At 37.0% G+C, this 24,821-nt stretch overlaps 5 protein-coding genes, 1 long non-coding RNA gene, 2 other non-coding genes and 1 pseudogene across 20 annotated transcripts; 5 read left to right on the forward strand and 4 right to left on the reverse strand.

Annotated features, from left to right (window-relative positions):
• Nucleotides 1-228: 228 nt before the first annotated feature.
• Nucleotides 229-2,603, forward strand: LOC108833745 (uncharacterized). Of its 13 annotated transcripts, none has more exons than XR_008946502.1 (6): nt 229-527; nt 611-770; nt 1,067-1,399; nt 1,517-1,624; nt 1,712-2,018; nt 2,259-2,603. It is a non-coding gene; the product is annotated as an uncharacterized LOC108833745 (long non-coding RNA). The 13 variants fall into 13 exon arrangements; XR_008946510.1 differs by having other exon boundaries at nt 1,712-1,831; nt 1,927-2,603; XR_008946501.1 differs by having other exon boundaries at nt 1,067-1,208; nt 1,306-1,399; nt 1,712-2,603.
• A 2,019-nt stretch (nt 2,604-4,622) lies between these two features.
• On the reverse strand, nt 4,623-5,962 carry LOC108857907 (probable pectinesterase/pectinesterase inhibitor 20). The gene is made up of 2 exons (XM_018631919.2): nt 5,620-5,962; nt 4,623-5,401 (listed from the first exon to the last, which is right to left on the reverse strand). The coding sequence occupies exons 1-2, from the start codon at nt 5,936-5,938 to the stop codon at nt 4,710-4,712; spliced, it is 1,011 nt and encodes a 336-aa protein (XP_018487421.2). The 5' UTR covers nt 5,939-5,962; the 3' UTR covers nt 4,623-4,709.
• Nucleotides 5,963-6,193: 231 nt separating this feature from the next.
• On the reverse strand, nt 6,194-7,061 carry LOC130512464 (probable pectinesterase/pectinesterase inhibitor 7). The gene has a single exon (XM_057010506.1). It carries the CDS (start codon nt 6,956-6,958, stop codon nt 6,194-6,196), a length of 765 nt encoding a protein of 254 aa, XP_056866486.1. The 5' UTR covers nt 6,959-7,061.
• A 236-nt stretch (nt 7,062-7,297) lies between these two features.
• Nucleotides 7,298-9,655, reverse strand: LOC108857301 (putative pectinesterase/pectinesterase inhibitor 22). Its single transcript, XM_018631271.2, has 2 exons — nt 8,661-9,655; nt 7,298-8,158 (listed from the first exon to the last, which is right to left on the reverse strand). Exons 1-2 carry the CDS (start codon nt 9,613-9,615, stop codon nt 7,491-7,493), a joined length of 1,623 nt encoding a protein of 540 aa, XP_018486773.2. The 5' UTR covers nt 9,616-9,655; the 3' UTR covers nt 7,298-7,490.
• Nucleotides 9,656-12,722: 3,067 nt separating this feature from the next.
• Nucleotides 12,723-12,884, forward strand: LOC130495295 (U1 spliceosomal RNA). Its single transcript, XR_008934567.1, has one exon. It is a non-coding gene; the product is annotated as a U1 spliceosomal RNA (small nuclear RNA).
• On the reverse strand, nt 12,742-14,841 carry LOC108857909 (nuclear transcription factor Y subunit A-2-like; annotated as a pseudogene).
• A 3,364-nt stretch (nt 14,842-18,205) lies between these two features.
• LOC130495306 (U1 spliceosomal RNA) lies at nt 18,206-18,367 on the forward strand. Its single transcript, XR_008934578.1, has one exon. It is a non-coding gene; the product is annotated as a U1 spliceosomal RNA (small nuclear RNA).
• A 1,456-nt stretch (nt 18,368-19,823) lies between these two features.
• Nucleotides 19,824-20,483, forward strand: LOC130512465 (uncharacterized). Its single transcript, XM_057010509.1, has one exon. It carries the CDS (start codon nt 19,824-19,826, stop codon nt 20,481-20,483), a length of 660 nt encoding a protein of 219 aa, XP_056866489.1.
• A 3,092-nt stretch (nt 20,484-23,575) lies between these two features.
• LOC130512466 (secreted RxLR effector protein 161-like) lies at nt 23,576-24,385 on the forward strand. Its single transcript, XM_057010510.1, has one exon. The coding sequence runs from the start codon at nt 23,576-23,578 to the stop codon at nt 24,383-24,385; it is 810 nt and encodes a 269-aa protein (XP_056866490.1).
• The last annotated feature ends 436 nt before the right edge of the window (nt 24,386-24,821 follow it).

A 24,821-nucleotide genomic window follows, 5' to 3' on the forward strand; every position in this document is an offset into this window, starting at 1 on the left:
CTTCATGGGGGTGCAATAGTAATTTTTTTTTTTTTGAATTTCTATTTTCATAAGCTTGTTCTGATTCAGAAATTTATAAATCCATAATATAATGCCGGAGTTCACTCCCTATTTAGAGGACACGTGTCCATTTTATGTTAATGGGCTGTTCTGTCTGTATGGGCTTTAAAACATTTTTTTCTGTTTGTTTTTGATTTGGTGATTGTGTTCACGCATTTGGTTATTTGGTTTTTAAGTTACGCATCGGTTCAATCTCAGTATATTAGGGCTTTTTCTTATTCTTCTTCGACTCTTTACCTTTACCGTGTGCGTTCAGTTTCTCTGCAAGTTTCAAAATTTATTCTTCAAACTCTTAATCTTCCCATAATTTAACTCAGAAGCCATGTTGACCACTATGTTTCCTTAAAATCAAACCTATAAAATGGAGAGGATTGAGGGTTGATTGATACCATTTCACTCTATAAAGTCTATTCACAACTTGACTCGAATCACTTCTGCAGCTGATTCTTTTGTTAGCCGCAGCCATGGTAACTTGCTTAAGCTTCTCACTTCATCTCTCTCGCACGAATCGTACTTCTGATTTTCTTATTCTGCGTTGCTAATTTCGCAGGTGAAGTACTCTGAAGAACCTGTAACCAGACCAAGTGTAGTGCAAAGCTCCTTCTCAGTACCATTTCTCACTCTTTTGTATTCAATTTTGTTGATTATTTTTAAGTTTGATTTTTTCAGTTTCCAAGGCTAGATGATCCGATCTTAGGGTTCACGTCAAGGTATAAACTCTCTCTTTCGTCTCTTTTGAAGTTAGTTAGATTTGCGATTAGGAGAATGGTAGATACAGCCTAATTGAGAAAAGGCAGAGATCTGTTGATCTCCTTTTCTTTCTCTCTCTCCAATGAGCGTTTCTCTGCTGCGATGAATTTTCTAATACACATCAAAGTCAATTACTCTCCAAACTCTCCAACTCCCTCGCTTACTATCAAAGCTTGATGCGTCTGGGAACTGAAGAACACTTGAAACCCTATAAGTAGGAGAGGTTGAGACTGATATCTAGCATCTGAACCTGCAGTTCATGACGTAACGTTTGATGATCTCCGCCTTGATCGGTATCTCAGGTGGTTGTTGGCCGGCTCCTTTGTTTCTGTGATTTAGGAAACATCACGAAGAATGGAAAGTTCATGGGTATTACCCTCATGCTTCTAGATGAAAAGGTCAGAACATCATCACCCTCACATAATCGTTTTATTAGTTTAGCCTTTCTCAACGTAGTTAACGGTTAACAGTTCTATTCATATCTCTGCCTTTAAGCCATGACTCAACAGAAACTCTTGCAGCGCAAGTAACTTCTTCCCCAATTTTGCTTTGACCCGTCCATTCTGCTGTGCAATTCTTTTAGCACAAAGTATGTATCATGTCACGTTAAAATACCTGAACAACAATTTAAGCAAGAGTCTTAATATTATATTCCTTTTTAACGCAAACGATACACATCAGATAAAAAAGTTGCTTCTGTTCACAGATTTGTTGGTGCAGTTACGGACGTTTTCCACGTGTTGGAGAGATTGAAAAGAAAGAACTTTCCTCTATTGGAGATCTTCACACATATCTCTCCAAGTCAACCGACAAGGTAACTATGACTACCAATTTTTTTAAAACGAATATTATATCTATTCACAATCTGCCAAATAATGCCTTCTCAATTGTTGTTGTCAAGACCCCGCTAATTTACTGTGTAGAGCTCCGAACGGTATACTCCAGCCAAATGGATGGTCTTATGTGTCTGCACCAGCAATGCAACAAATGTGTATCACCCAACGTGACCTCTGTTATGAGGGTCAGCTTACACATGCTTATTCTCTCTGTAACACATTCCACTTTCACACACAAATCCAACTCATCAAATTGCTTCTTGGGTACCGGTTGAGCTAGCTGTCTATGGCGAAGACATTGCTATTTTATGGTGTTTAACACTCAGATGACAAAACTCACCAAGGTGGATCACTAGCTGTCGTTGTGATGCGGTAAAAAGCACGAGATCACATTTCTTATCAGATAAGTTTCAGTTTTTAGAAGCAACTTTGCTCTATGAAGCCTTTGACATAAATTATTTTCTTTCGCTGCATCTTCATAGAGGAAAGATTTTATTGTATCATCAGAAAATAATGTCAATCCTGTCTTATTCACAATTAATAAGTGTAAAGGTTGCTTCATCCTATTAGTGTCCCTAAACATCCATATTAAGTTGTGTTTAAGTTTCTCAGGGACCTGCTTCTATTGGTGTTCGGCTTTACCAGAGAAAAAGAGATGAATAGAATTTCTTGAGAACTCGGAAGTGCATTCTTGAGAACTCGCATCACAAAGCTCTACACATTACCACTAAAGGTTTCAAAAGCAGTGAGATTCTTCAGGTGGAGGGTTGGTTTGGACGCAGATTGGGAGTTGCAGTGGCTATGGCCTTTACATGGATTGAGACTATGGCTGGAATTCAGAAGAAAAAAGGTGTTGATTGCAGATCTTCACACCTACATATCCAAGTCCAGTGACAATGTGTATAATTTTGTATTACTACCAAGCTATTTAAATAAAAATGTCCCTACTAATATTTCCTCTAACCTCCTATGTGAAGAACCACAAAGCTCACTTCCTTTGTAAAGCTTTTATCATCCGTCTCCTATATAATCAAAGCTCAAGAAATACCTAAGTTCGATTCCACACAATACACTCTTAGTGCTCTGTTTCTGTTATTACACCTAAATGATAAAACTCACCAACAACGATGCAGTCACACTAAAGGGAACGATGGTGACTGTTTGCAACATGGAATAAAACAATGTCCGTCGAGCTCATGCATAAATGAAAAATACGTCAAAACATTATAATGGACTAAACCCATTCATATAAAGACCTTATTGTATAAACTTAGCTTTTCAACCTTAACGAGTTATCGTATCAAATACAAACTTTTTTTTTGGTGTAAATGTTAAAATTCATACTAAGGTTTTTTCTTTTACATTGTTGTGGAGATCCACTTATTATAGCAAAATAAAGAAAAACAGAGCGAGATTACAAGCAGATTACAGAAGACAAGAAAGATTAAGGGTCAGGAGGAGGCAGGCGGAAGTAGAAGAGCATTGGGGAAGGCGAAGATGGTGATGAAGGCGGGATGGAGAGCAGACGATCGCGCATCAGTCGGTCGATACGGGCAATCACAACGGCCGTAGAAGTTGACGTCTGTTGAAAAATGTGCATGTTCCTCTCACGCCATACGCAATAGATGATGCACTGCATCAAGAGCTTGATCACTGCCGGGAGACCCGATGATGAAACCACCTGATGAGAAGATAACAAGACTGCGACTTGCTGCAGTGATGAGGGAGCAGAGGGAATAGCGTTGCCACTGAAGCGAGCCTAGACTGCAGACACGAAGGGACAGACTGAAGTTAATTTTACCATTTCTTCTCATTACTTACTGTGTGCTTGATCGATCAAATACAAACTTTAGCTTAAAATATTTTTTATATCTAAATACATATTGAATCTAACATTTTTATGAGTTGTGACATTTTTATCTATACTGTATAATCAAGTAAATATACTTCAAAGGAGATTATTAAAGGTTATCTTAGCTTGAGGCAATGTTAAAGAAAAAGCGATGCAAGTATTGCATATAATAACCCTACTCTACTAATACAACAACAACACATGATTCTCTACTCTTATATCTCCTTCATTGAATTTAAATTTTTGCAACCGGAACGGCGCCTTCATTACTAATCCTCATCCGAAGTTCTCAAAACTCGAACATAAGAAAGTTTTAATATCCCTTCGTCGACGTACCATACCCCCGCTAATTTTCTAAATTTCTATGGATTTCCAATTTAATTTATTTATCCAATATTAATTATCCAAACCCCATTACGGGACCATCGTAGGAGTACCAAAACAAGACCATAAACATCGTATTCCTTATTTCTCATATGCTTTTCTTCTCAGTTGTTAAATGAACCAATGTGCAGAGCAAGCATAAGAGAGCAACCCACAATAAACAACTCATCTAAACAAACAAATCATTCCACAACACTTTTTATATACTTATTCAAGTTTTAAAACATGTCTAATTGTCAACAACCCCGCGCTTGCGCGGGGGATCTGCCCCTAGTGTATGGAGGAGGTGTGTGTGTGTGTGATATGGTAAAATGAATTTAATGAATCACATTTTTGAATAACATTGAGTGACCTCTATATTATTTTTTTGCATAGCATTTTTGACATAACATTGTATTATCTCCAATTCAATTTGCAAGTTTTAATTTCGTTTGGATACATAAGTAAAAGAAAATTAATTTATCTAAACTATTTCTACATAATCATTATTATAATATAGAATATAGATTTGTAAACAACATATTTAATATACTGTGATATCAAACATTAATTTAACCTCAACAATTTGGTAGATCAATAATCTTGAATTCCTCTTTTTCAAAAAAAATAAATAAATAATCCTGAATTCCTCAAGGTTGTGCAAATGTTTTTTTCCAGATTTTCTTGAATTAGAGAATAAATGTGTAGAATAACATGTTATGCATAAATGTTTCTTGTACAAACAAAACAACACAAAATATTTAGCAAAAAAAAAAACCAACACAAAATAATTTTAAACGTTTAATTTAATTAGTATATGGTTTTGAATGGCCAGATATCAATCGAGATTACACCAACCCACCGGCGTAGGGAACTCCCATGCTCGGCAACCATTTGTCTCCGACAATAAAGTTTGACACAGTGAACCAAACTGCTTCAGTTTCATTGATCACATGATAACCGGGCCAATTAACCCGGTAAGCTGTTTCTGAACCTGGCCCGGTATTCTTGAACTCAGCATAATACAACGTTTGTAAAGCGAAATCACCCATCCATTCAGTCCATCCCTTACCATCAATAAACCCATCCATGAAATTTTGCAAGTAAACCGTCCTTGAGTACTCCTTCCACGGCCTACCTAAATACGTCTTAACCGTGTAATTACTTGAAACCAATTCAGCACTCGGTATGATTTTACAATTCTGTATCGAAATCCCGGTATTCTGGTTTGGATCGCTCCTGCCTTGAGCCGTTATGGCATTGAACTGTCCTTGAAGTGGTAATCTAGGAATGATGTTGCAGTTTTGAAGAACCGTTGCTGCGTTTCCAAATATAAAATCTACCGTTCCGTAGATGTCGCATTCTCTGTAAAATTGTCTAAGTGAGTGGACGTAGAGCGTGTCTTGGTAGGCGGCGAAGCTACATTTGTAAAATGCTGACATGTCAGCACTGTTGCGAACAGCCACAGCTTGGTGTTTGTTAGGCCCGGCTGTGTTTCTCACGGTTATGTTCGCCGCAATGAAGCCTCTTCCGATAACAGCTGAATACAATGACATAAGAAAATAATTTATATGTAACGTGACATCCAAGTCTCGATTGTTTTGTAGTTTAAATGCTGTTTGCATTTTCTAGCTAAAGTTTATAAACTTAAAACTATATAATATTCTGCATTAATTATCAAGCATTTTTCATTCTAATTAAATAGGTTTAACGTTTTCGCATATGATTTTAGATGATATTTGTTTATTGATGACTTACCGAGTGTAGCAGAAGCAAAAGTGGTGGAACCATCAACGATATTTCTATTTCCGGTGATGATTGTTTTGTCAATGCCATCACCAATGATCATCACGTAAGATTTGTTGCTAGGGACCGTGACGTACTCTTCGTAAACTCCAGCCACGACGTAAATCACGAAGTATCCGTTTTCGGATTCTGCCTTCGTTGGCGCAGCAGCTATAGCGTCATTAATGGTTTTAAAGGCATCACCATTGACGTCGTTAGGGTTAACAACCACCGTCTTGGCCACCTTTAGACCACCATTGCCTCCAGGAGAAGACTGTAAAATACATAACATTAACACTTTTGTTAATAAGGTACACCGTATACGCACAAACAAAAGAAGTATCACTTGAGGTTTATCAAAAGTTGTGCATATATATATGTTTGATATATTAGTACCTGGTCACATTGAAAATACATCAATAATTTTGGCTTCACTAGTTTCAATCCCTTAATTAAAAGAATTACAAAATACTAAATACTTTAAAATAATCTATAAATTTTATTTATTTACGATAGTTTTATAATAGTACTATGAATTTACTTTCATTTATTTTCTACAATCCCTATTATATGTTAGATGATCTGAGAAAATTGCAAAGTCTATACGATCGGTTGATAGAAAAGAAACCTGAAGAAGCTTTCGTCCCAAAACCTTGACTCTCTCGTAGATCATTCTCTCACGTTTCGTCACCTTCGCATACGAAACGTCGGGAGAAGAAGACTTTTTCTCCTCCGTAAGAATCCTCGGTGGTGGCTTTCTCCCTGAAGCATCAGATGCTATCGGCCAAGCCTCCTTGGACAAGGCAAGAGAAACACTAATCAGCTTTATTCCGTCCGCGACAGGTGTGAGGATGTCTTGGTGGTCCTTAACAAAATTCTCGGACGACTCTCCGGTGACATCATGAAACGAGCCTAGGCATGTCTCGTAGTTGGTAAGAGAGGCGCTAAGCAACGTGAGGAGATCGTTGACCTCGGAGGTCCCAACAACGGTGTCCTTGATGACGTTCACACGTGTGAGCTGGTCAACGGTCAGACCAGCTAGTAATTGGCAATCATCAAGGGGTCCTGATGCGGGATGATGCGGGTCCAATGAGGCGAGAAGGTGTTTTGAAGCTTCTAGAGACTTTAGGATGACAATATTGGCAAATCCTGAAACTGAGCCGGGTGACCCGACGGGTAGAACGGATCTACAGACTGTCGGATGAGGAGTGACATCACAAAGATCTTCCAAGGAAGTTAGGGCTTGACAATGAGAAAAGATAGAGAAAATAAGCAAAGAGATGGAGGTGAACAGAATACTATTTTGAGCCATGGCTACTAAAAAGTGTAGTTGTTACAAGTTTACTTCAATATGTTTTATGTGTATTTATACATGCCTGATCTATCTAATATTAGGTTTTCGTTTCAGTTTACAAATTTTGGGTACATATATTGTTAAACGTGCAAACAACAATACATGATTTCCAAAGATATGGCTGTCAACAATATATAGAATAGGTATTTTCAATTTCTCAATTCTTTATTGCGAAGGTAATACCTAAGATTTGAGTGATTTGTTTGTGTAGGTGGATACTCGTGACGAATATCTCATTTTAGTTAGTGGGTGACCATATATTACAAGTTTACAACCGTTCTTGGTTTTCAAATTAGCTAAAAATATTCAAATAAGATAAAGATAAAGGGTGCTTTACATAATTATATAATCTGACATAGAATATATAAAAAAAAACATAGCAGAGACTATACATTCGTGATATGAAATGCTAAATTTTCTTCAGTGGATGATAAACAGCAAATGAAAAATAGTAGCATAGTCATAAAATTATACTAAAGTTTTATTTGAATTAATTAGCTAGCCCAGCGGTGAATGTGACACCAGTTGCCGGAAGCCATCTCCGACCGTCAATGAACGATCCAACAGTGAAAGACATTGCAGTCCGTTTGTCCATGATATGATAACCGGGCCATTTAACCCGACCAGATGCCCGCCAACCCGGCCCAATATTATTATATTCACCATACCACAAAGTGTCCAAAGCAAAGTTACCAAACCACTCAAGCCAGCCTCTAGGCTGGACCAGCTGGCTCATGTAAGTGTTCATGTAAACCGTTCTTGAGTAAAGTTTCCACGGCCGGCCAAGATAAGTAGGTTGTGTGGCTAACACGTAACTGTTCATGATCACAAACCCTGTGTTCTGATTAGGGCTTTTTCTCCCTTGTGCGGTTATCGTTACCTTCTGGAGCGGTAGTGGAACCCTTGTATAGATTTTACAGTTCTGCAATACCGCTGCGCCGTTTCCAAATATGAAATCGATAGTACCATAGATTTCACATTCTCTGTAGAACTGACGGAGGGAATGGGCGTAGAGAGTGTCTTGGTAACCTTCCATGCTACATCGGAAGAAGGCTGATTGGTCGGAATCGACCCTTAGTGCAACAGCTTGTCGGTTATGGGGCCCGGCCGTGTTTCTGAAAGTTATGTCCCTTGCTATGAATCCTCTTCCGGAAACAGCTGATCAAAAACCAAATTAAGGTTAAACTAATTCTAATGAACATTAAATTATTACTATTGAATAAGTACTCACTTGAAGCACAAGAAAGGAATGGATTATAAGAAAAGAATGTAAAAAGCTTGAAAGGGTTCCAGTTTGAAGAAAGCAAAAGAATATATGCTTAGTTCCGATTTCTGAAATAAACAAAATTTGACCAAAACCAGAATAGAGAGAAAAGAACAAAAAGTTAATAAAAGACTAATCAGTTAACTAACTTTAACTAACCGAAACTAGTAAATTAGAGATAATAGATACTTCTAACACAAGAAAGGAATGAATTGCAAGACAAAAAAATACTATAAAACTTGAAAGCCTGCGGATTGCAGAAAGCATCTATGCTTTCTGATTTTCAGACACGCCAATAAACAAAATTTTTCACAAAAGAAAAAAGTGAGAAAAGTATAAAAAGGCTAATCAATTAAGTAACTAATAATTAACCACTATTAAAATATTAATACTAACCAACGGTTGCAGTTCTGAAAGTAGTAAGACCCTGCAAGAAATTTCTGTCACCGGTAATGATCGTCTGTCCAATACCGTCACCAACAAGCATAATGTTTGTCTTCTTCTTCTTCATATCAATATTCTCTCTGTACAAACCTTTCTTCACGTATATAACATATCTCTTTGTGCTATGATTGGGAGCCTCGTTGATGGCTTCATTAATCGTCCGATACTTCCCTTTCCCATCCACGGACACGACCGCGTCTGGATGCATCGCGCTGGGGCTGAGCCGCGTCATGAGGCTCTCGTCGGTCTCCGAGAGCCACTCAGGGCTCAATACGGAGCTCTCGTTCCTAGATGGCTTGAAAGGCAAGGCGTTAAGCTGCGTGTACATGTCTAGGACATTGCTCACCAGCTGAGTGACTTGTCTTAAGCTACCTTTGATCATCTCCTCGTACTTTCTCTCCGTTCCTTCAAACCCTTCGAGACACGTGTCTTGGTTACTCATAGCCGCACTTAGCCATGTCTTGAGGTTGCCTCCCGCGGCAGCGTCGTGAGAGTCACCGTCGATTCCTCCTCCTCCGTGGAGTTTGTTCATCTCGAGCATCGACCATGCTAGCTCCGACACCGAGAAGCCTACGAGCTCTTTGCAATCCTCGATAGCGATTTGTTCACGTGAACGGAAGGATAACGTCGTGACCGTTGGGATTCCTTGCATCGCAAGCTTGGCTTTGTCGTGTGCTTCCTTGACCGCAGCGCTTAGAACCGAGTGCGGGGTTAACCCGTGACCCGATTCTTGGATGTGCGTCCGGATGTTGGAGACGCACGAGTCGTGAGCATCGATGAACTGGCACGCTTTCGCGACAAGAGACTGGACGTTTTCTTCTTTGTAGGGCTTGAAAAGTTGTGTTTGGGATGAGTAAGCGTGAGCGAGCATAAGCGTTATAACAAAGAGAAGAGCGGTGATGCCCATTTTTTGTGATAAAACCGTTTTTAGGATTTGGGTTTTGGTTAACAAGAGGAAGAGCAAAGGAAATAGTGGGGGCATATCTACATATGTAGAAGAAAAGCAAAAATTGGAGGTTTAGTTAGGTATTGATTGTTGTTGAAGAAACGTTCTTTGCCTCTTTGGGAACTGTAGGAACATATTCAAACTTTAATGTTTTTACCTTCTTTTATTACTCTTTTCTCAAGCCAAAGGTATTCTTTATTCATTTGGAGAAAGATCTTTCGTTTTGCTCTACAAACTTTAGATTCTGCTTCTAGCGAGTAGCGACTAGCCAACGAGACCTTTTTCTGCTGATGAATACAAGCAAATCTCAATCCGTACATCTTTTGGAAAATCCATCACCATGCTTTATAAACCGGTTGGTTCAGCAATCAACTAATTAGACCGGGATGTTTTGGCTATTACACAGTTTCCCTCTAGCCGAACATAACTCTCACTGCTTTGATTGGTGACATGTGTTACACTTGATTAAGTTTGATTTATGCTCCTAACTTAAAAATGTTACCAATTATGCATTAATTTTACTTTTTGATTTTAATTTTGATTTGACATGTGTTGTCTTTGAGTTACTATTTTGACTTAGATCCTTTATAAAATTGCTAAATCAAAATTTAAACCAACATCAACCAAAATTCCATGTATTAGAAGTTGATTTACAAATTTAAATGATTTTCTGTCTAAAAAATAAAAATTTCCCATGAGCCAAATTACTTTACGTACCTATTTTTATGCTAGTCAAAGATTTGTATTTTTCTTGTTCCTATTTTTTGAATTATTCAAACTTTTAACTAATTGTTATACAAAATCTTTAGCGTTAATTTTTTTTTAAATTCAAAAAATACCAATCACAGAATTATATATATATATATATATATATGATCCTAAGTTAGTATGGCATCACATCACTTTCAAAACCTAGGTTGCACGGAAGCTTCATCGGATGTCTGCTTCCCGTTTCGGAATCGGAATCTGAATCTCGTGGAAGCTTACAGAATTTCGCTTCCAAAACTTTTCCAAAATTTTCTCTTTAAAAATACGTTGGAAACTTACGATTCCGTTTTGAAATCATGCTTCTATTTTATTTTAAAACCCATTGTCATAATTCATAAAAAAATATAAAGTCATAGATTTTTAGTTTATATAAAATCCAAATTTTAATAGTAATGAACTAAAGAGAATAGAAATATACAAATATTAAAACTAATACTATAAATTATCTTTATGCATTGATGTTTTTATTAAAGATATAGCACATATTCAAATATATTATGTCAATAAATTTATGAAGTTTTAAAATAATTAATATCATAATTTATTTTAAACTTAATTTATGTTTATTTTTATAGTTTTAATATGAAATAATTTCAAAATTATTATAAATTAATAAATGCTTTATTTTAAGTTTAAATCATATGATTTTTAGTTCTAAATTATATAAATATTTTTTATATTTTAATATATACACATATATGTATATATGGATATACGCTTCCAACACGTACCCGCTTCCTAAATTTTTTAAAAATTTTATTTCTGCGCTTCCATACGCTTCCGCTTCCACGTACCCGCTTCCATTTCCATGTAATGTAGTTCAAAACCCAAAAGCTTAAGGTCTGTCTTCTTTTTTTGCTTTATTTTCATTTTTATACTTGCAAAAACTGATAAGCCTAGCGTCTGTTTTTCTATCTTCTTCTTCTTCTTTACTTCCAAATGATATATTTATTTATTTTACTTGAAGAAACCAATAAGCTTATGTTCAGTATCTCTGTCTTCTTCTTCTTTACGTGAAAATTATATTTCCATTTTTTACTTGCATTAGCTGTAAAATCTCTGAGGAAAGACTCAACAGTAACAATCCGATGATCTTCTACCCATGGACCTGAGCTTTTGTCTCCTAAGCTGGGTCATTTTGGAAGCGAAGAAGCAGCAGCGAGACGTTTCTCTAGTAATACATTCACTGGTGATCGACCTATTGGTTTAGGACTGCATCATGGACTGGCTCAGGGTGATCCCTTGTTTGGTAATCCACGCAGCTACATGCCAAACACAATGTCTTTGACGGGAGGTGAAGGACTGCAACAAAGAGTTAGAGCCCATCTCAGGAACTTGTCCCGTCAAATCAACTCAGGTACATATAATCCAAAGCTCTTGGTTTAACCATGCTAAGTATTTTTCTGTTACTCTTTGCTTTATATTGTTGACAAGTTTAATAATATTTTAATCATTGAAAATGTTTGATAATGGCTTTAGGCACAAATCTTCAACTAAGATTAGTTTCTTGTTTACATTACTCCGCCCTTTGGACTGTAATGTTTTGATTAAAACTATTTATATGCCTTCTGATGGTAGTTCTTGGGTAACCATTCCCACTGTTTTGTACAGGTCAAGCCACTTTTGAGGAGATTTCCACGTGCTCAATACACACGATACTGACAGTTTGTGGACTGGAACACATGAGCAGTGAAGTCCATTTTGTCCCGCCGTCAGTGACGTGTCCGCACGATGATATGAGACCTGGGAGAAGCAGTGGTAACAACAACAGCAGCCTGATGAAAGGGTGTTGCTCTTCTTGTTTCTATTCATTTGTAGAATATGTAGTTAAGATGATTCTGGACACAAGACAACCCCATTGGTTGAGGTTAGGGCTCCACTAAGCTTCAATTGTTTAGACTTCTTAGAAAAATGATTTTTCTTTTTAACTTTTTGTTCAGATATTGAACTTTTAATTTTTAGCCATTGTATATGTTAAAGTGGGGCAATTCATTATTAAGAAAATTGGTTTTATTATTCGACTCTTAAGCGCTAATCAACTACGGATACGAGCCTTCTTCATACAGTTTTAGTAAAACACTTGGCCGAGGCCCAAACAGAGTGCGGCCCATTAAAGGATCTAAACAAATATCCGGCCGACATGCCGTTCAAAAAGGATCAGTAGAACTGCACTCTGTTTGTATTAAAGAAATAAGAACGGCGAAAAGTGTGCGTATTCGCGAACGTCCCACATCGGTTACGAGAAAAGGAGGAGCCTTTGGAAACTGAGTATAAATAAGACAGTGGTGGGAACTTTCAAATCACTTACCTGGACGGGGTCGACTCGTGATCAAGAAGACGAGTGGCCTAGGCTAGTGACTTCCATTGCACATACAGGAAGGGTGCTTAGCCTAAGGTCTTCCCAAGTGGAAGAGCCTACGTCATTATTTGTGGCAGGGGGGTTTGCGTTCGCGCAGCCCCTACCATCATCTCAGTCTTAATTGTTCTCTTTAGTCCCCTATCAACAATCTGTTATTCTAAGTTGAGATCAAACACTTAAAATAATTTTATGCTTCTGACCGATGATGATGGTGGGATCAGAAATGCCCAACACCAGTTCTGAGCGAATTTGTTATGGGACAAAGCAGGACTTGGAATATGTGACATAACTTACAATTGTTTCAGAGACATAAGACAAACACACACTCAAAGAAAGAGTAGACAGCAACATCAGAGTAATCAAACGATAGAGTAGGAGAAGTGGGTTTAGTTGCCGAAGTCCCCATCACTGTTCTTCACCATTTTTAACTAGTTTTACACTAAGATAACACAGAGGCTTTCTTCACCTGAAGGAGAAGAAGCCTTAGTGGAGGATTAGCCAAAGATGATTTGCCTGTCCACAGACAAAATGCAAGAAGAAAAAGAAAATCATTGTCCTTTTTCAAGACAGAGTTCTCCATCTCTCTCCGTTTGACTGAGAAACAAAGGTAAAAAGGGATTAGGTATTGAAACTGCAGTAGCCATTATCAACATCTGCTGCTAAAAACCACCTGCTAGGCATTACCATGCCACCAAGAGGATGGACCGAAGAAGTCAGAAAGTAGTTAATGCTTGTAACTTCTGATCCCGAGACATTTAGTCCGTTTGATAAGTTCATGAACTCGCTTTCAGGATGAAGAACTTCAGAACTCTGAGAGAGAGTTACTTTGATGAGGCTTGGGATGAGTCTGCTTGGTTTCATCCAGATTTCTTACTTTGGTGTTCAAGAATCTCCCACCGGATCCTCTAGGACGGCGCAATGCATGGAGATGGCGTGAATGATGCATATATGGCTGCAACGTACATTAATATAAGGTAAGAAGATGCAACAAAAACAGCAGCAGCCTTTGCACGGGACTGGCGTCGCCTTATGATACCATGGTATTGCTTTGAGTTAACGTAGATGGTTCAATCTTCTGTTTCCATGTTTAGAGGAAGCATTGCTCTGCTCTGAGATCCATAAGCTGAAACAACAACTCCATAGTGTTCTTGTTGCACACAAGGATACTTTGTGTAGATCTAATTTACCAAAGGAAGAACACATCAAACACAAACTACACATTCAGAAATATATATTTAGATGTTTTTCTGTACCTGTGGCTGACAAAAACCAAGTTCCAAGCAAAGTGGTTGCATTGAGAAAGCAGCAGCATGAGGCTTTAACACATCTATTGAACTCTTTACACCTAAAAGCACAACAAACTTGCATTTTTAGATTCTCAACTATCTAGAACCATTTCACAATTCAGAGTTTTGAAGCACATCTTTTGTGGTGTCTGGAGAATTTAAGATTCACTTCAGACCAATTAGCTCAGTTACATTCAGACACCTATAGTAACTAGTAAAACATGTTCTTACAGTTTCCACATAAACCTTTCTCTGGACAATTTTTGAAACATTCATACAGAGAGACAGAAGAAAATGAGAGTTACCAAGTGAAAAAGCTAAGTGAGATGCAGAGTTGCTCTGTTTATCCACACCATGTTCTGTCTCTCCTGCATGGCCGACATGGAACGAGTCGGAATCTCCGGCAAGACTCACTGGAGCCAGGGGCTGAGATCCAAAAGCATTCCACCAAGGAATCTGTGGAGCAGAGAGAAGACTTTCTTTCACCGTTTGCATATCCATCTCCAAAATACAATACACAAAAATTGAAGATAGTGGAAAGAAGTCACGATACGATGTTGCCAAGATGAAAGATATGTTCCTGTGGAGGATAAGAAGAAGAAAACAAGTCAACAAAGGAAAGAGGTTCGATGTTAAATCTTTGTCGAGTTTCAAACCAAAGTGAGAAGATTTGTAATAGTAAGGTAAGGACTTTGGGATTGGGTATTACGCAAACCCACACGAATGAGGAAACCCATAAGCAAATCATCATCAAGAGACCAGATTTTTTGAGACAAAGACACAGAAACTGATATCTTGTAACGAAACCAACACTAGACAAGAGTCCCAGATAGGAAACAAACTCTAAAACGGTGAAAGCCCTTTTGTCAAAAAAAAAAAAAAAAAAAAAAACTCTAAAACGAAGGTTGAGTAAGAAACAAGTTAAACTCCAAATGTTGGGTAATATCAAACACACTAAAACCTATGTGAATCTAAAAGCCAAAAGGATAAAACTTACACGCGGGAGGGAGTGTGTGAGAGAGAGAGAGAGAGAGAGCGCTTCAGATTCCTAGGAAGAGGCATAGAAATGCCCACTTGTTAGGAGCCATGTCGGTTCCAAATCAAGAAACAGATATTCATTTACGCAACACTATAATACTCCCTCTGTCCCACTTTAAGTGGTGTTTTAGGATTTTTGTTTTGTCCCATTTTAAGTGATGTTCTCACTAATCTAGGTAGAATTTAATATGATTTGAATTTTATGACCAATTATAAAATACTGTACTTTTTTATTATTGGTTAAACTAGTTTTATTTAATATATTTTTATGTTACCAAGACAAACTACATAAAAATATGTGTTTTCTTAATCTATGTGTAATAACCTAAAACATCACATAATGTGGAACAGAGGGAGTATATGAATTACAAGTGGAGATGGAAACTCTAGCTTCATCCACCAATCACCTTCAACTTTTATGCTACTGTGTTTTCATTTTTTAAAAAATTATTGTTCTTCTTACTATAGCGCTAGCTTGACATGCTTTCTTCAAAAGCTACAATGATCCCACTTAAAAAATTTCTTTTCAATTTTCCATTAGGTAGAGAGTAGTGTTTGGGTTGTCCGGATCGTTTATTATGATTGTGGTCCTTTGTAAGCTTTTAGCATTACTGTATATGAGTAATACGTTAAAAAAGAATCACCACTCAATATATGATAACAAATAAAGTAAGCAGTAGACAACTTCGACACTGACATGCCAATATTTGATATTATAAGTTCGTGAGTCATTCCCTAGTACACTCATACTTGTATAATTCTGTAAGTATATAGACCAACACACATACGATCACATGAATAGATTTGACATTTGCAGATATGTTGTTATTCTTAACTAGGTTTTCAAGTGGTATTCATCCATTGTCCTTTTGTTTTCTCCTTTGCTATGTCAGTTGAATTGGTTCAAGATATTTTGTGAACCTGAAGTCACTTGTATGTATATGAACATATATGCAAAAAAAAACATTTATGCATGCAAAAAAGTCACATTAAACATAAAATGATGCTCAAATGAATATGCTAATGCTATAAGCGAAATCTAGATTAGATTGAAACAATGTAGTTAAGCTGATTAAGTTTAGTTATTAATTGCTTATAGTATGTGCTTAAGTAATGCTTAATCTTATCCAAGTATAGCGATTTTCTATCTTTTCCAACACATTATTCAGTTGAATTATGCACTTTTAATTTCTACTATCTTATAACATAAATATCTACTTTCACTATATAGAAGTTTATTACTAGATTCAAATTGTTTTGGAGTTATCTTGGACCACAATATTTTTTTTGGATTACTGATAGACTCCTATTATCTGGAGTTTGACATGGCAAGTGAGGTGAGAATGCTGACGTGTTGTGGAAAAGTCATAAGAGTTATCGTTTCTGAGCTTGGAAATTGTTCGTAAAGAAGAAGACTATAAAGAGAAGCTTCGAAAGAAAATGAGGATAATGCTTTGATCGTTGTTGTAGATTGACGTGATGAATCGTCGCTCTCGGTCGCCATGAGACCGATGGTTCTTGTTATACTCGCCATGAGAGTATAGCTTGAATTATATTTCAAAACTTCATTCTTGTAATCTGTGATTGATAATCAATAAAAGAATGAAGGAATTAGAGATTTCTACACTCTATCAATTAGATCTGCGATTTTAGTGTAGTTTTTTTTTTCAAAATTCAAAATAATCTTTAGAGTACATCAATAATCTTTAGAGTAAATCAAAGATCAAAATAATTTTGTAAATGTTGCCAATGACAAGACAAGAAATAATTAACTAATCATACAATTTAATTCTTTTATAGTATCAAATATCTAATGATTTAGAGATTGGGTCATCAAATTGTAACTCATTTATATTTCAATACAAGTTATTTGGCTTTTACCTGATTCTACCAGTTTTGATACGTTTTTAAGAATGATAGATTTTCCATTATCTTAAACCTTGTCGATCAAACCAACAACTCTCCCAGATGAAGTGGATTGTTAAAATTATCCAGAGAGACATGAATTTAGGTATTAGCAAAATATTATTGTTGAAGAGTTTGTTAAGATTGGTTATAACATTCCATATGAACATTAGAAAAAAATATTATTGTTGAAGAGTTTGTTAAGGTTGGTTACAACATTTGATGGAAATATTAGCAAAAATATTATGGTATTAACAATAATTTTATTGTTTTTTTTTTGAAACTAATAATTTTATTGTTGGGAACATTAATATTATGGTATTAGTAAAAATATTAAGGTTGGTTAAAACATTCGATAGGAACATTATGGTATTAGCAAAAATATTAAGATTGGTTAAGGTATTATGGTTACAACATTCAATGGTAACATTAACAAAAATATTATGGTATTAGCAAAAAATATTATTGTTGGAGAGTTTGCTAAGGTTGATTACAACATTTGATTTTATCCCCTTTTTGTTGCTTTTTAATTCGCCTTCAATGTATTGCATATTATCTACGCGATCCACATTAAAAAGAAAGAAAGAAGAAGCATTGTACTTTTTCCATATAGAACAATTCTTGGTTTGTAGGAGAAACAGTGAAGAAAAGATATTGGACTTGTTAAATAGTAGCAAAGCAACATTGAGAAAGGTCTGAAGGCTTTAAAAGTATTAACTGTTCTCACCATGACATCCTTTCCTAGATTACTCAAACATAGTTTGTCTACATAACTTCACAGTAAGTTGAATTTCAACCTACACATCTACAAGCCACGTTACATCACTCATGGACCATGTTGTTATAACTCTCTAGGTTAGCTATGGCTTTACCAGTTTTTACTATTCGTAATTTAAATGCAGGCCTAATATCAAAATTGATAACATTGTACCAGTGATAGCTTTTGGGCCACGAAGGATACACAGCCCACAAAAGAGTTCCAAACTGTAAACAAAAGTCTAGCCGTTTTGCGTATTTACTAAGCCAAACCGACACGCCGTTCAAAAAAGGAATCATTAAAACGGCACTCTGCTTGTATTGAAGAAACAAGAATGGCGAACAGTGTGAGTTATTAAAAACGTCCCACATCGGTTACGAGAGAAGGAGGAGCCTTTGGAAATTGAGTATAAATAAGACAGTGGTGGGAACTAACAAATCACTTACCTGGACGGGGTCGACTCGTGATCAAGAAGACGAGTGGCCTAGGCTAGTGACTTCCATTGCACATACCGGAAGGGTGCTTAGCCTAAGGTCTTCCCAAGCGGAAGAGCCTACGTCATTATTTGTGGCAGGGGGGTTTGCGTTCGCGCAGCCCCTACCATATTACAGATAAATATTTCTTGCGAGTCAAAACCGGAACTAAAACTATGTCCGATTATAACCATAATGTTATATACCGATATTATGCTCGACATATCTAACTTCATATTTATCTTATTGTTACTTCTTGTACTTATCTTATTGAGAAGATAACTATGTGTATCAAGTATATATACTTGATACTTGATCAATAATAAATACACGCTTTTCATAGTAACAAAACACGTTATCAGCAACGATTTGCTCTAACAAAACCCTAGCCTCCTCCGCGACGAGAAGCTGCTTGAGACGACGAAACTGTTCGTGACGAGAAGCTGCTTGAGACGACGAAACTGTTCGTGACGAGAAGCTGCTTGAGACGGAGAAGCTGTTCGCGACGAGAAGCTGCCCAAACGACGAGACCGATCAACACTTCCGAGATCAAAGGTATCATCGGAAACCCTTACCCGCAATCTGAAACCCTACCCGCAAACATGAAGCTATATTTAGCTAACATGTCTTGCAAAAGAAAAAAAAAAAAACCTAAATCTATATAAGTTATGCGTAATATAAGTTATTGCTCTTGTTTCCGTTTTACCATCCATAGCTATCATCGTCATTATTTATTTTTCTAACTAAGATAGCTTCACCATATCGTTATGCTCTGTTTCACATACATATAGCTCGCTTACTCTGCTTCATCGTTGTTCGCATACTCTGTTTTATATGTATTGTTATTGTATGGGCCAGCTTACTTGATCCATTTATTTGTTCTGTTTCAATTAATGCAAACCGTACGGCATATATGCGTATTGCTCTGTTTTTTTTATATATATATATATCTTGCCCTGCTCTGTTTTCCAATGCTCATATATATATATATACTTATCGCTCTGTTAATTTTTCAACTCGACTAATTAATGATCATGCATAGTTCGCATTGCTCTGTTATCGCATGCATCGTATATTGTTTTTTTTGGTTTTGACCATGCATAACTCGTTTGACCATGCATATTGTTATCATGCATAACTCGTTTTGTGTAATTTTATATATGTTATCGTATGATTATTATATCTAATGGGAGAAATAAATTTTTCAGATGTCTAAATTGGCAAATCTTGACTTCCCTGCTTTGAAAAGCAATGGTGAAAATTACCTTGATTGGGCACTTGATGCAAGGATCATGCTACCATCAAAAGGACTTGGTGATACGATCATCAATGAAAATAAGTCCAGTGATAAAGATCGATACAGTGCTATTTATATAATACGCCATCATCTCCAAGAGAGTTTGAAAACTCAGTACATAACCACGGAAAATCCATTGGACCTTTGGAACGCTTTACAGCGACGTTATGACCACCAGAAAACGGTGATGCTCCCAAGGGCTCAATATGACTGGAAACACTTAAGGTTCCAGGACTATAAAACAGTAGACGAGTACAACTCTGTCCTGTTCAAAATTGTTTCCATGATGGAATTATGTGGTGAAAAAGTTACTGAGCTCGAGATGCTTAATAAGACTTTCTCGACGATGCATTCCAGTAACATGGTATTGCAACAGCAATACAGAGAAAGAAAGTTCACCACATACACTGAGTTGATCGAATGTCTTTTGTTGGCTGAAGCCAATAATGAACTGTTAATGAAAAACAGTGAGATGAGGCCTCCGGGAACGGCTCCATTACCTGACATCTCTAAACTTGCTATAGAGCAAAAGAAAGAGAGTAACCTTGTCCACCATAATAACCAACCCGGCTCATTCCGTGGTAGAGGTAGGGGACGAGGTGGCACGTTTAATGCACACAGGCGAGGACGTGGTCGCGGGAACACACCAGGCTTCAGCCGTGGTCGTGGTCGTGGCCGTAGTGTGTCGTTTAAACCTCAGATCAAGACTGATCAGTGCCATCGTTGTGGTATGGGGAACCATTGGGCAAAGAACTGCCGTACTCCTAAGCACCTATGTGAACTTTATATCAAAAGTCTAACAGAGAAACCGGAAGCTCATATGGTTCGAGACTCAGGATATGAAGGAGATGATGACGAAGAGGACACAGAATATGTCCAGAACAAAGAGGAAGGATCAAACCAAGATACCGAGATGGAGTTTCAGACTTCAGACATTCTGAAATAAGGAATTAAAATTCCATAGTTTTTTTTATTTTCCCCCGGTTTTTGGTATTTTTTTCTTATTTTTTTTATGTTTAGTCTTTGGTGTTAAACATTATATTATGCATTAATAAATTTTTTTTTATTATATATATAATTCATTTTACGCCTAAAAGAAAAAAAACCCCAAAATCATAAATAAAAAAAAATATATATATATATATATATATATAATCGTATATAAAATATATATATATATGATCGTATATTAAAAAATATATATATACATAATCGTAAAAATAAAAGAAAAATATATATATATATAAACCGATTATATACCAAAATAAATTCTTCAAGAATTATAAATATATATTAAGTATATACGAAAAGAAAAAAATAAATTAATATATATTCATACCATACATAAAAATTATTATTAATTATATGTATTGTTTTTGAAGAATGAAAAGTGGAATGGACTCATTTGTGGTAGACAGTGGCACCAACCATACCATCCTGAGAGACAAACGATACTTCATAAACCTAATTAATAAAACAGCCGACATCACAACCATAGCTGGTACAGCTAATCTAATCGAAGGCTGCGGCCAAGCATGCATTTTATTGCCTAATGGTACACATCTAGAGATAGATGATGCATTGTACTCACCTAGCTCTAATAGGAGCTTGTTAAGTTTCAAAGACATAAGACTCAATGGTTTTCATGTTGAAACCAAGGGTGAAGGAAATAAAGAATTTCTTCAGATTTATAATATCACCCAAGGCAATAAAAGAGTCCTTGAGACTATACCAGCATGTGGGACTGGACTTTACTATGTTAAGACTAGTCTGGTTGAGGCTAATGCCGTGATGAACAAAGAACTCAAAGAAGAGTTCACTCTTTGGCATGACAGGTTGGGTCACCCCGGATCAGTGATGATGAGAAAAATCATAACAAATTCAAATGGCCACAATTGGAAAAATAAAAGAGTTATTCCTAAATACCTCACATGTGAAGCATGTTCACAAGGGAAATTAATCACTAGGCCATCACCAGCCAAAGTGAATAAGGAAATGATAAATTTTCTGGAAAGAATACAAGTTGATATTTGTGGACCGATACACCCACCTTGTGGGACTTTCAGATATTTTATGGTCTTAATTGATGCATCTACAAGATGGTCACACGTTTGTCTCTTATCAACTCGTAATCTAGCACTTGCGAGGTTGCTAGCTCAGATCATAAGACTTAGAGCACACTTTCCAGATTTTCCTTTAAAGACTATACGTCTTGACAATGCTAGTGAATTCACTTCCCAAGCTTTTAATGACTATTGTATGTCCATGGGGGTAAGTGTGGAACATTCTGTAGCACATGTCCATACTCAGAACGGTCTGGCTGAATCTTTTATAAAAAGAATTCAGTGGATTGCCCGACCACTCTTAATGAATACCAAACTCCCAATATCAGCTTGGGGACATGCTGTGCTACATGCAGCCGAGTTAATTAGACTCAGGCCTTCAAGTGAGCATAAATACTCGCCATCCCAACTAATTACGGGTCATGAGCCAGATATTTCCCATCTAAGAGTTTTTGGATGTGCAGTCCAAGTGCCTATAGCACCACCACAGAGAACAAAGATGGGACCTCAAAGGAGGATGGGAGTATATGTTGGATACGATTCCCCCACTATTATTAAATACCTAGAGCCAACAACTGGTGATTTGTTTAAGGCCAGGTTTGCGGATTGTCATTTTGATGAATCTAAGTATCCAGCATTAGGGGGATATTTTGGTAAGCTGGAAAAAGATATAAAATGGAATCAAACATCCTTAACATGGCAGGATCCTCGGACTAGAGATTGTGATCTAGAAGTCCAGAAAATAATACATTTGCAAGAGCTAGCTAATAAATTGCCAGATTCCTTTGCTGACCCAAATAGAGTAACCAAGTCATATATACCAGCTGCCAATGCACCAATAAGACTTGACGTCCATGAGGGACATAATCAAGCTGCTACTACGTCTAAACCACAATTAAAACGTGGTAGACCATCTGGTTCCAAAGACAAAGAAGTTCGGAAAAGAAAAGGTGCAAAGAAATCCGAATCTTTTGAAACCCTAGACATGGAAAAGGGAACTCATGTACCATCAAAAGAAACTTGGGACGCCAAGGATCAAGGTACTGAGGTTCCTGACAATAATGAGATCTCAATAAATTATGTCATGTCTGGAAGGGAATGGAACAGAAAACATGTCGACATGGATGATATATTTGCATACAATGTAGCACTTGAATTGATGGAAAATGAGGATCTAGAACCCACATCTATATATGAATGCATGCAACGACCAGATTGGTTAAAATGGAAAGAAGCCATTAATGTGGAGTTAGAATCACTGAAAAAGAGAGGTGTATTTGGACTGATCATCCGGACACCTCATGATATAAAACCAGTGGGATACAAATGGGTTTTTGTGAGAAAAAGAAATGAGAAAGGTGAAGTTGTGAGATACAAAGCACGACTTGTTGCACAAGGATTCTCACAAAGACCAGGAATAGATTATGAGGAAACTTATTCCCCTGTGGTGGATGCTACGACCTTGAGATTTTTAATAAGTCTGGCTATAAGAGAAGGTCTAGATATGCGGTTAATGGATGTTGTAACTGCCTACTTGTATGGTCCACTGGATAATGAGATATACATGAAAATTCCAGATGGTATTGAAATGAAAAACAAAGAGAGTTCTCGAGAACAACATTGTATCAAATTGAACAAGTCTCTTTATGGATTAAAGCAATCAGGTCGAATGTGGTATAATAGACTATCTGAATATCTCCTGAAAGAAGGATACAAAAACGACCAGGTCTGTCCATGTATTTTCATAAAGAAGTTCAATAAGGGTTTTGTAATCATTGCAGTATATGTAGATGATTTAAATATCCTAGGAACATCTGGAGAAATTTCCCAAACTGTTGAATATCTCAAGAAAGAATTCGAGATGAAAGATCTCGGGAAAACAAAGTTTTGTTTGGGTTTACAATTTGAGTATGTAAAAGATGGAATCCTTGTGCATCAAGAAACATATACAGAAAAGATACTCAAGAAATTTAATATGGACAAATCTCACCCATTAAACAGTCCCATGGTCGTGAGAAGCCTTGGTCCGGACACGGATCCATTTGGTCCAAAGAGGGACGATGAAGAGATCCTTGGTCCAGAGGTGCCATATCTCAGTGCCATAGGAGCTCTGATGTACTTAGCTGGCCATACACGACCAGACATCAGTTTTGCTGTGAACTTACTATCTAGGTTCAGCTCATGTCCGACCCAAAGGCACTGGAATGGGATAAAACATGTACTTCGTTATCTACAAGGAACGAAGGATTTGGGTCTTATGTTTACTAACCAATCTAAGGAAGGTTTAGTTGGTTTTGCTGATGCAGGTTATCTATCTGACCCACATTTCGGTAGATCTCAGACTGGATATGTTTTTACACATGGAGGGACAGCAATATCATGGCGATCCATGAAACAGACCATGGCAGCTACTTCCTCAAATCATGCAGAAATATTGGCGATGCATGAAGCTAGTCGAGAGAGTGTATGGTTGAGATCCATGACACAGCACATCAGTACCACCTGTGGTATAACCAAAGGAAAGGATCCACCTACCGTCCTATACGAAGATAACACAGCCTGCATTGCTCAGCTTAAAGATGGATACATCAAAGGAGACCGGACGAAGCACATTCTTCCAAAGTTCTTCTTTACCCACGAGCTCCAGAAGGCAGGAGAGGTCCAAGTGTTGCAAGTCAGTTCAAGTGAGAATTCAGCCGATCTCTTCACCAAGTCCTTAGCCACATCAGTGTTCAAGAAGCTCGTGCACAAAATAGGCATGCGTCGACTGAAGGATCTTCAGTGATGCATTCATCAGGGGGAGTTCATGTGTTGTACTCTTTTTCCTTATCCATGGTTTTGTCCCACTGGGTTTTCCTGGAAAGGTTTTAATGAGGCAACATCAAAAGCATGAATGAACCCTGAACCGGATGTGTCGATCAAGGGGGAGTGTTATATACCGATATTATGCTCGACATATCTAACTTCATATTTATCTTATTGTTACTTCTTGTACTTATCTTATTGAGAAGATAACTATGTGTATCAAGTATATATACTTGATACTTGATCAATAATAAATACACGCTTTTCATAGTAACAAAACACATAACTAATACATCTCTTCTTTGTAAGAATAAGAGTAGTTACAGAGAACGAATTAAAAACCAGAGGGAGAATAAAAAGGTTAACCGTTACAGTTGCAACGAGATCGTGATGGAGGCCCATTAAGATTCGGTATA

The sequence above is a fragment of the Raphanus sativus genome, chromosome 5 (genome assembly GCF_000801105.2).
Source record: "Raphanus sativus cultivar WK10039 chromosome 5, ASM80110v3, whole genome shotgun sequence".
Classification (NCBI taxonomy): Eukaryota; Viridiplantae; Streptophyta; class Magnoliopsida; order Brassicales; family Brassicaceae; genus Raphanus; species Raphanus sativus.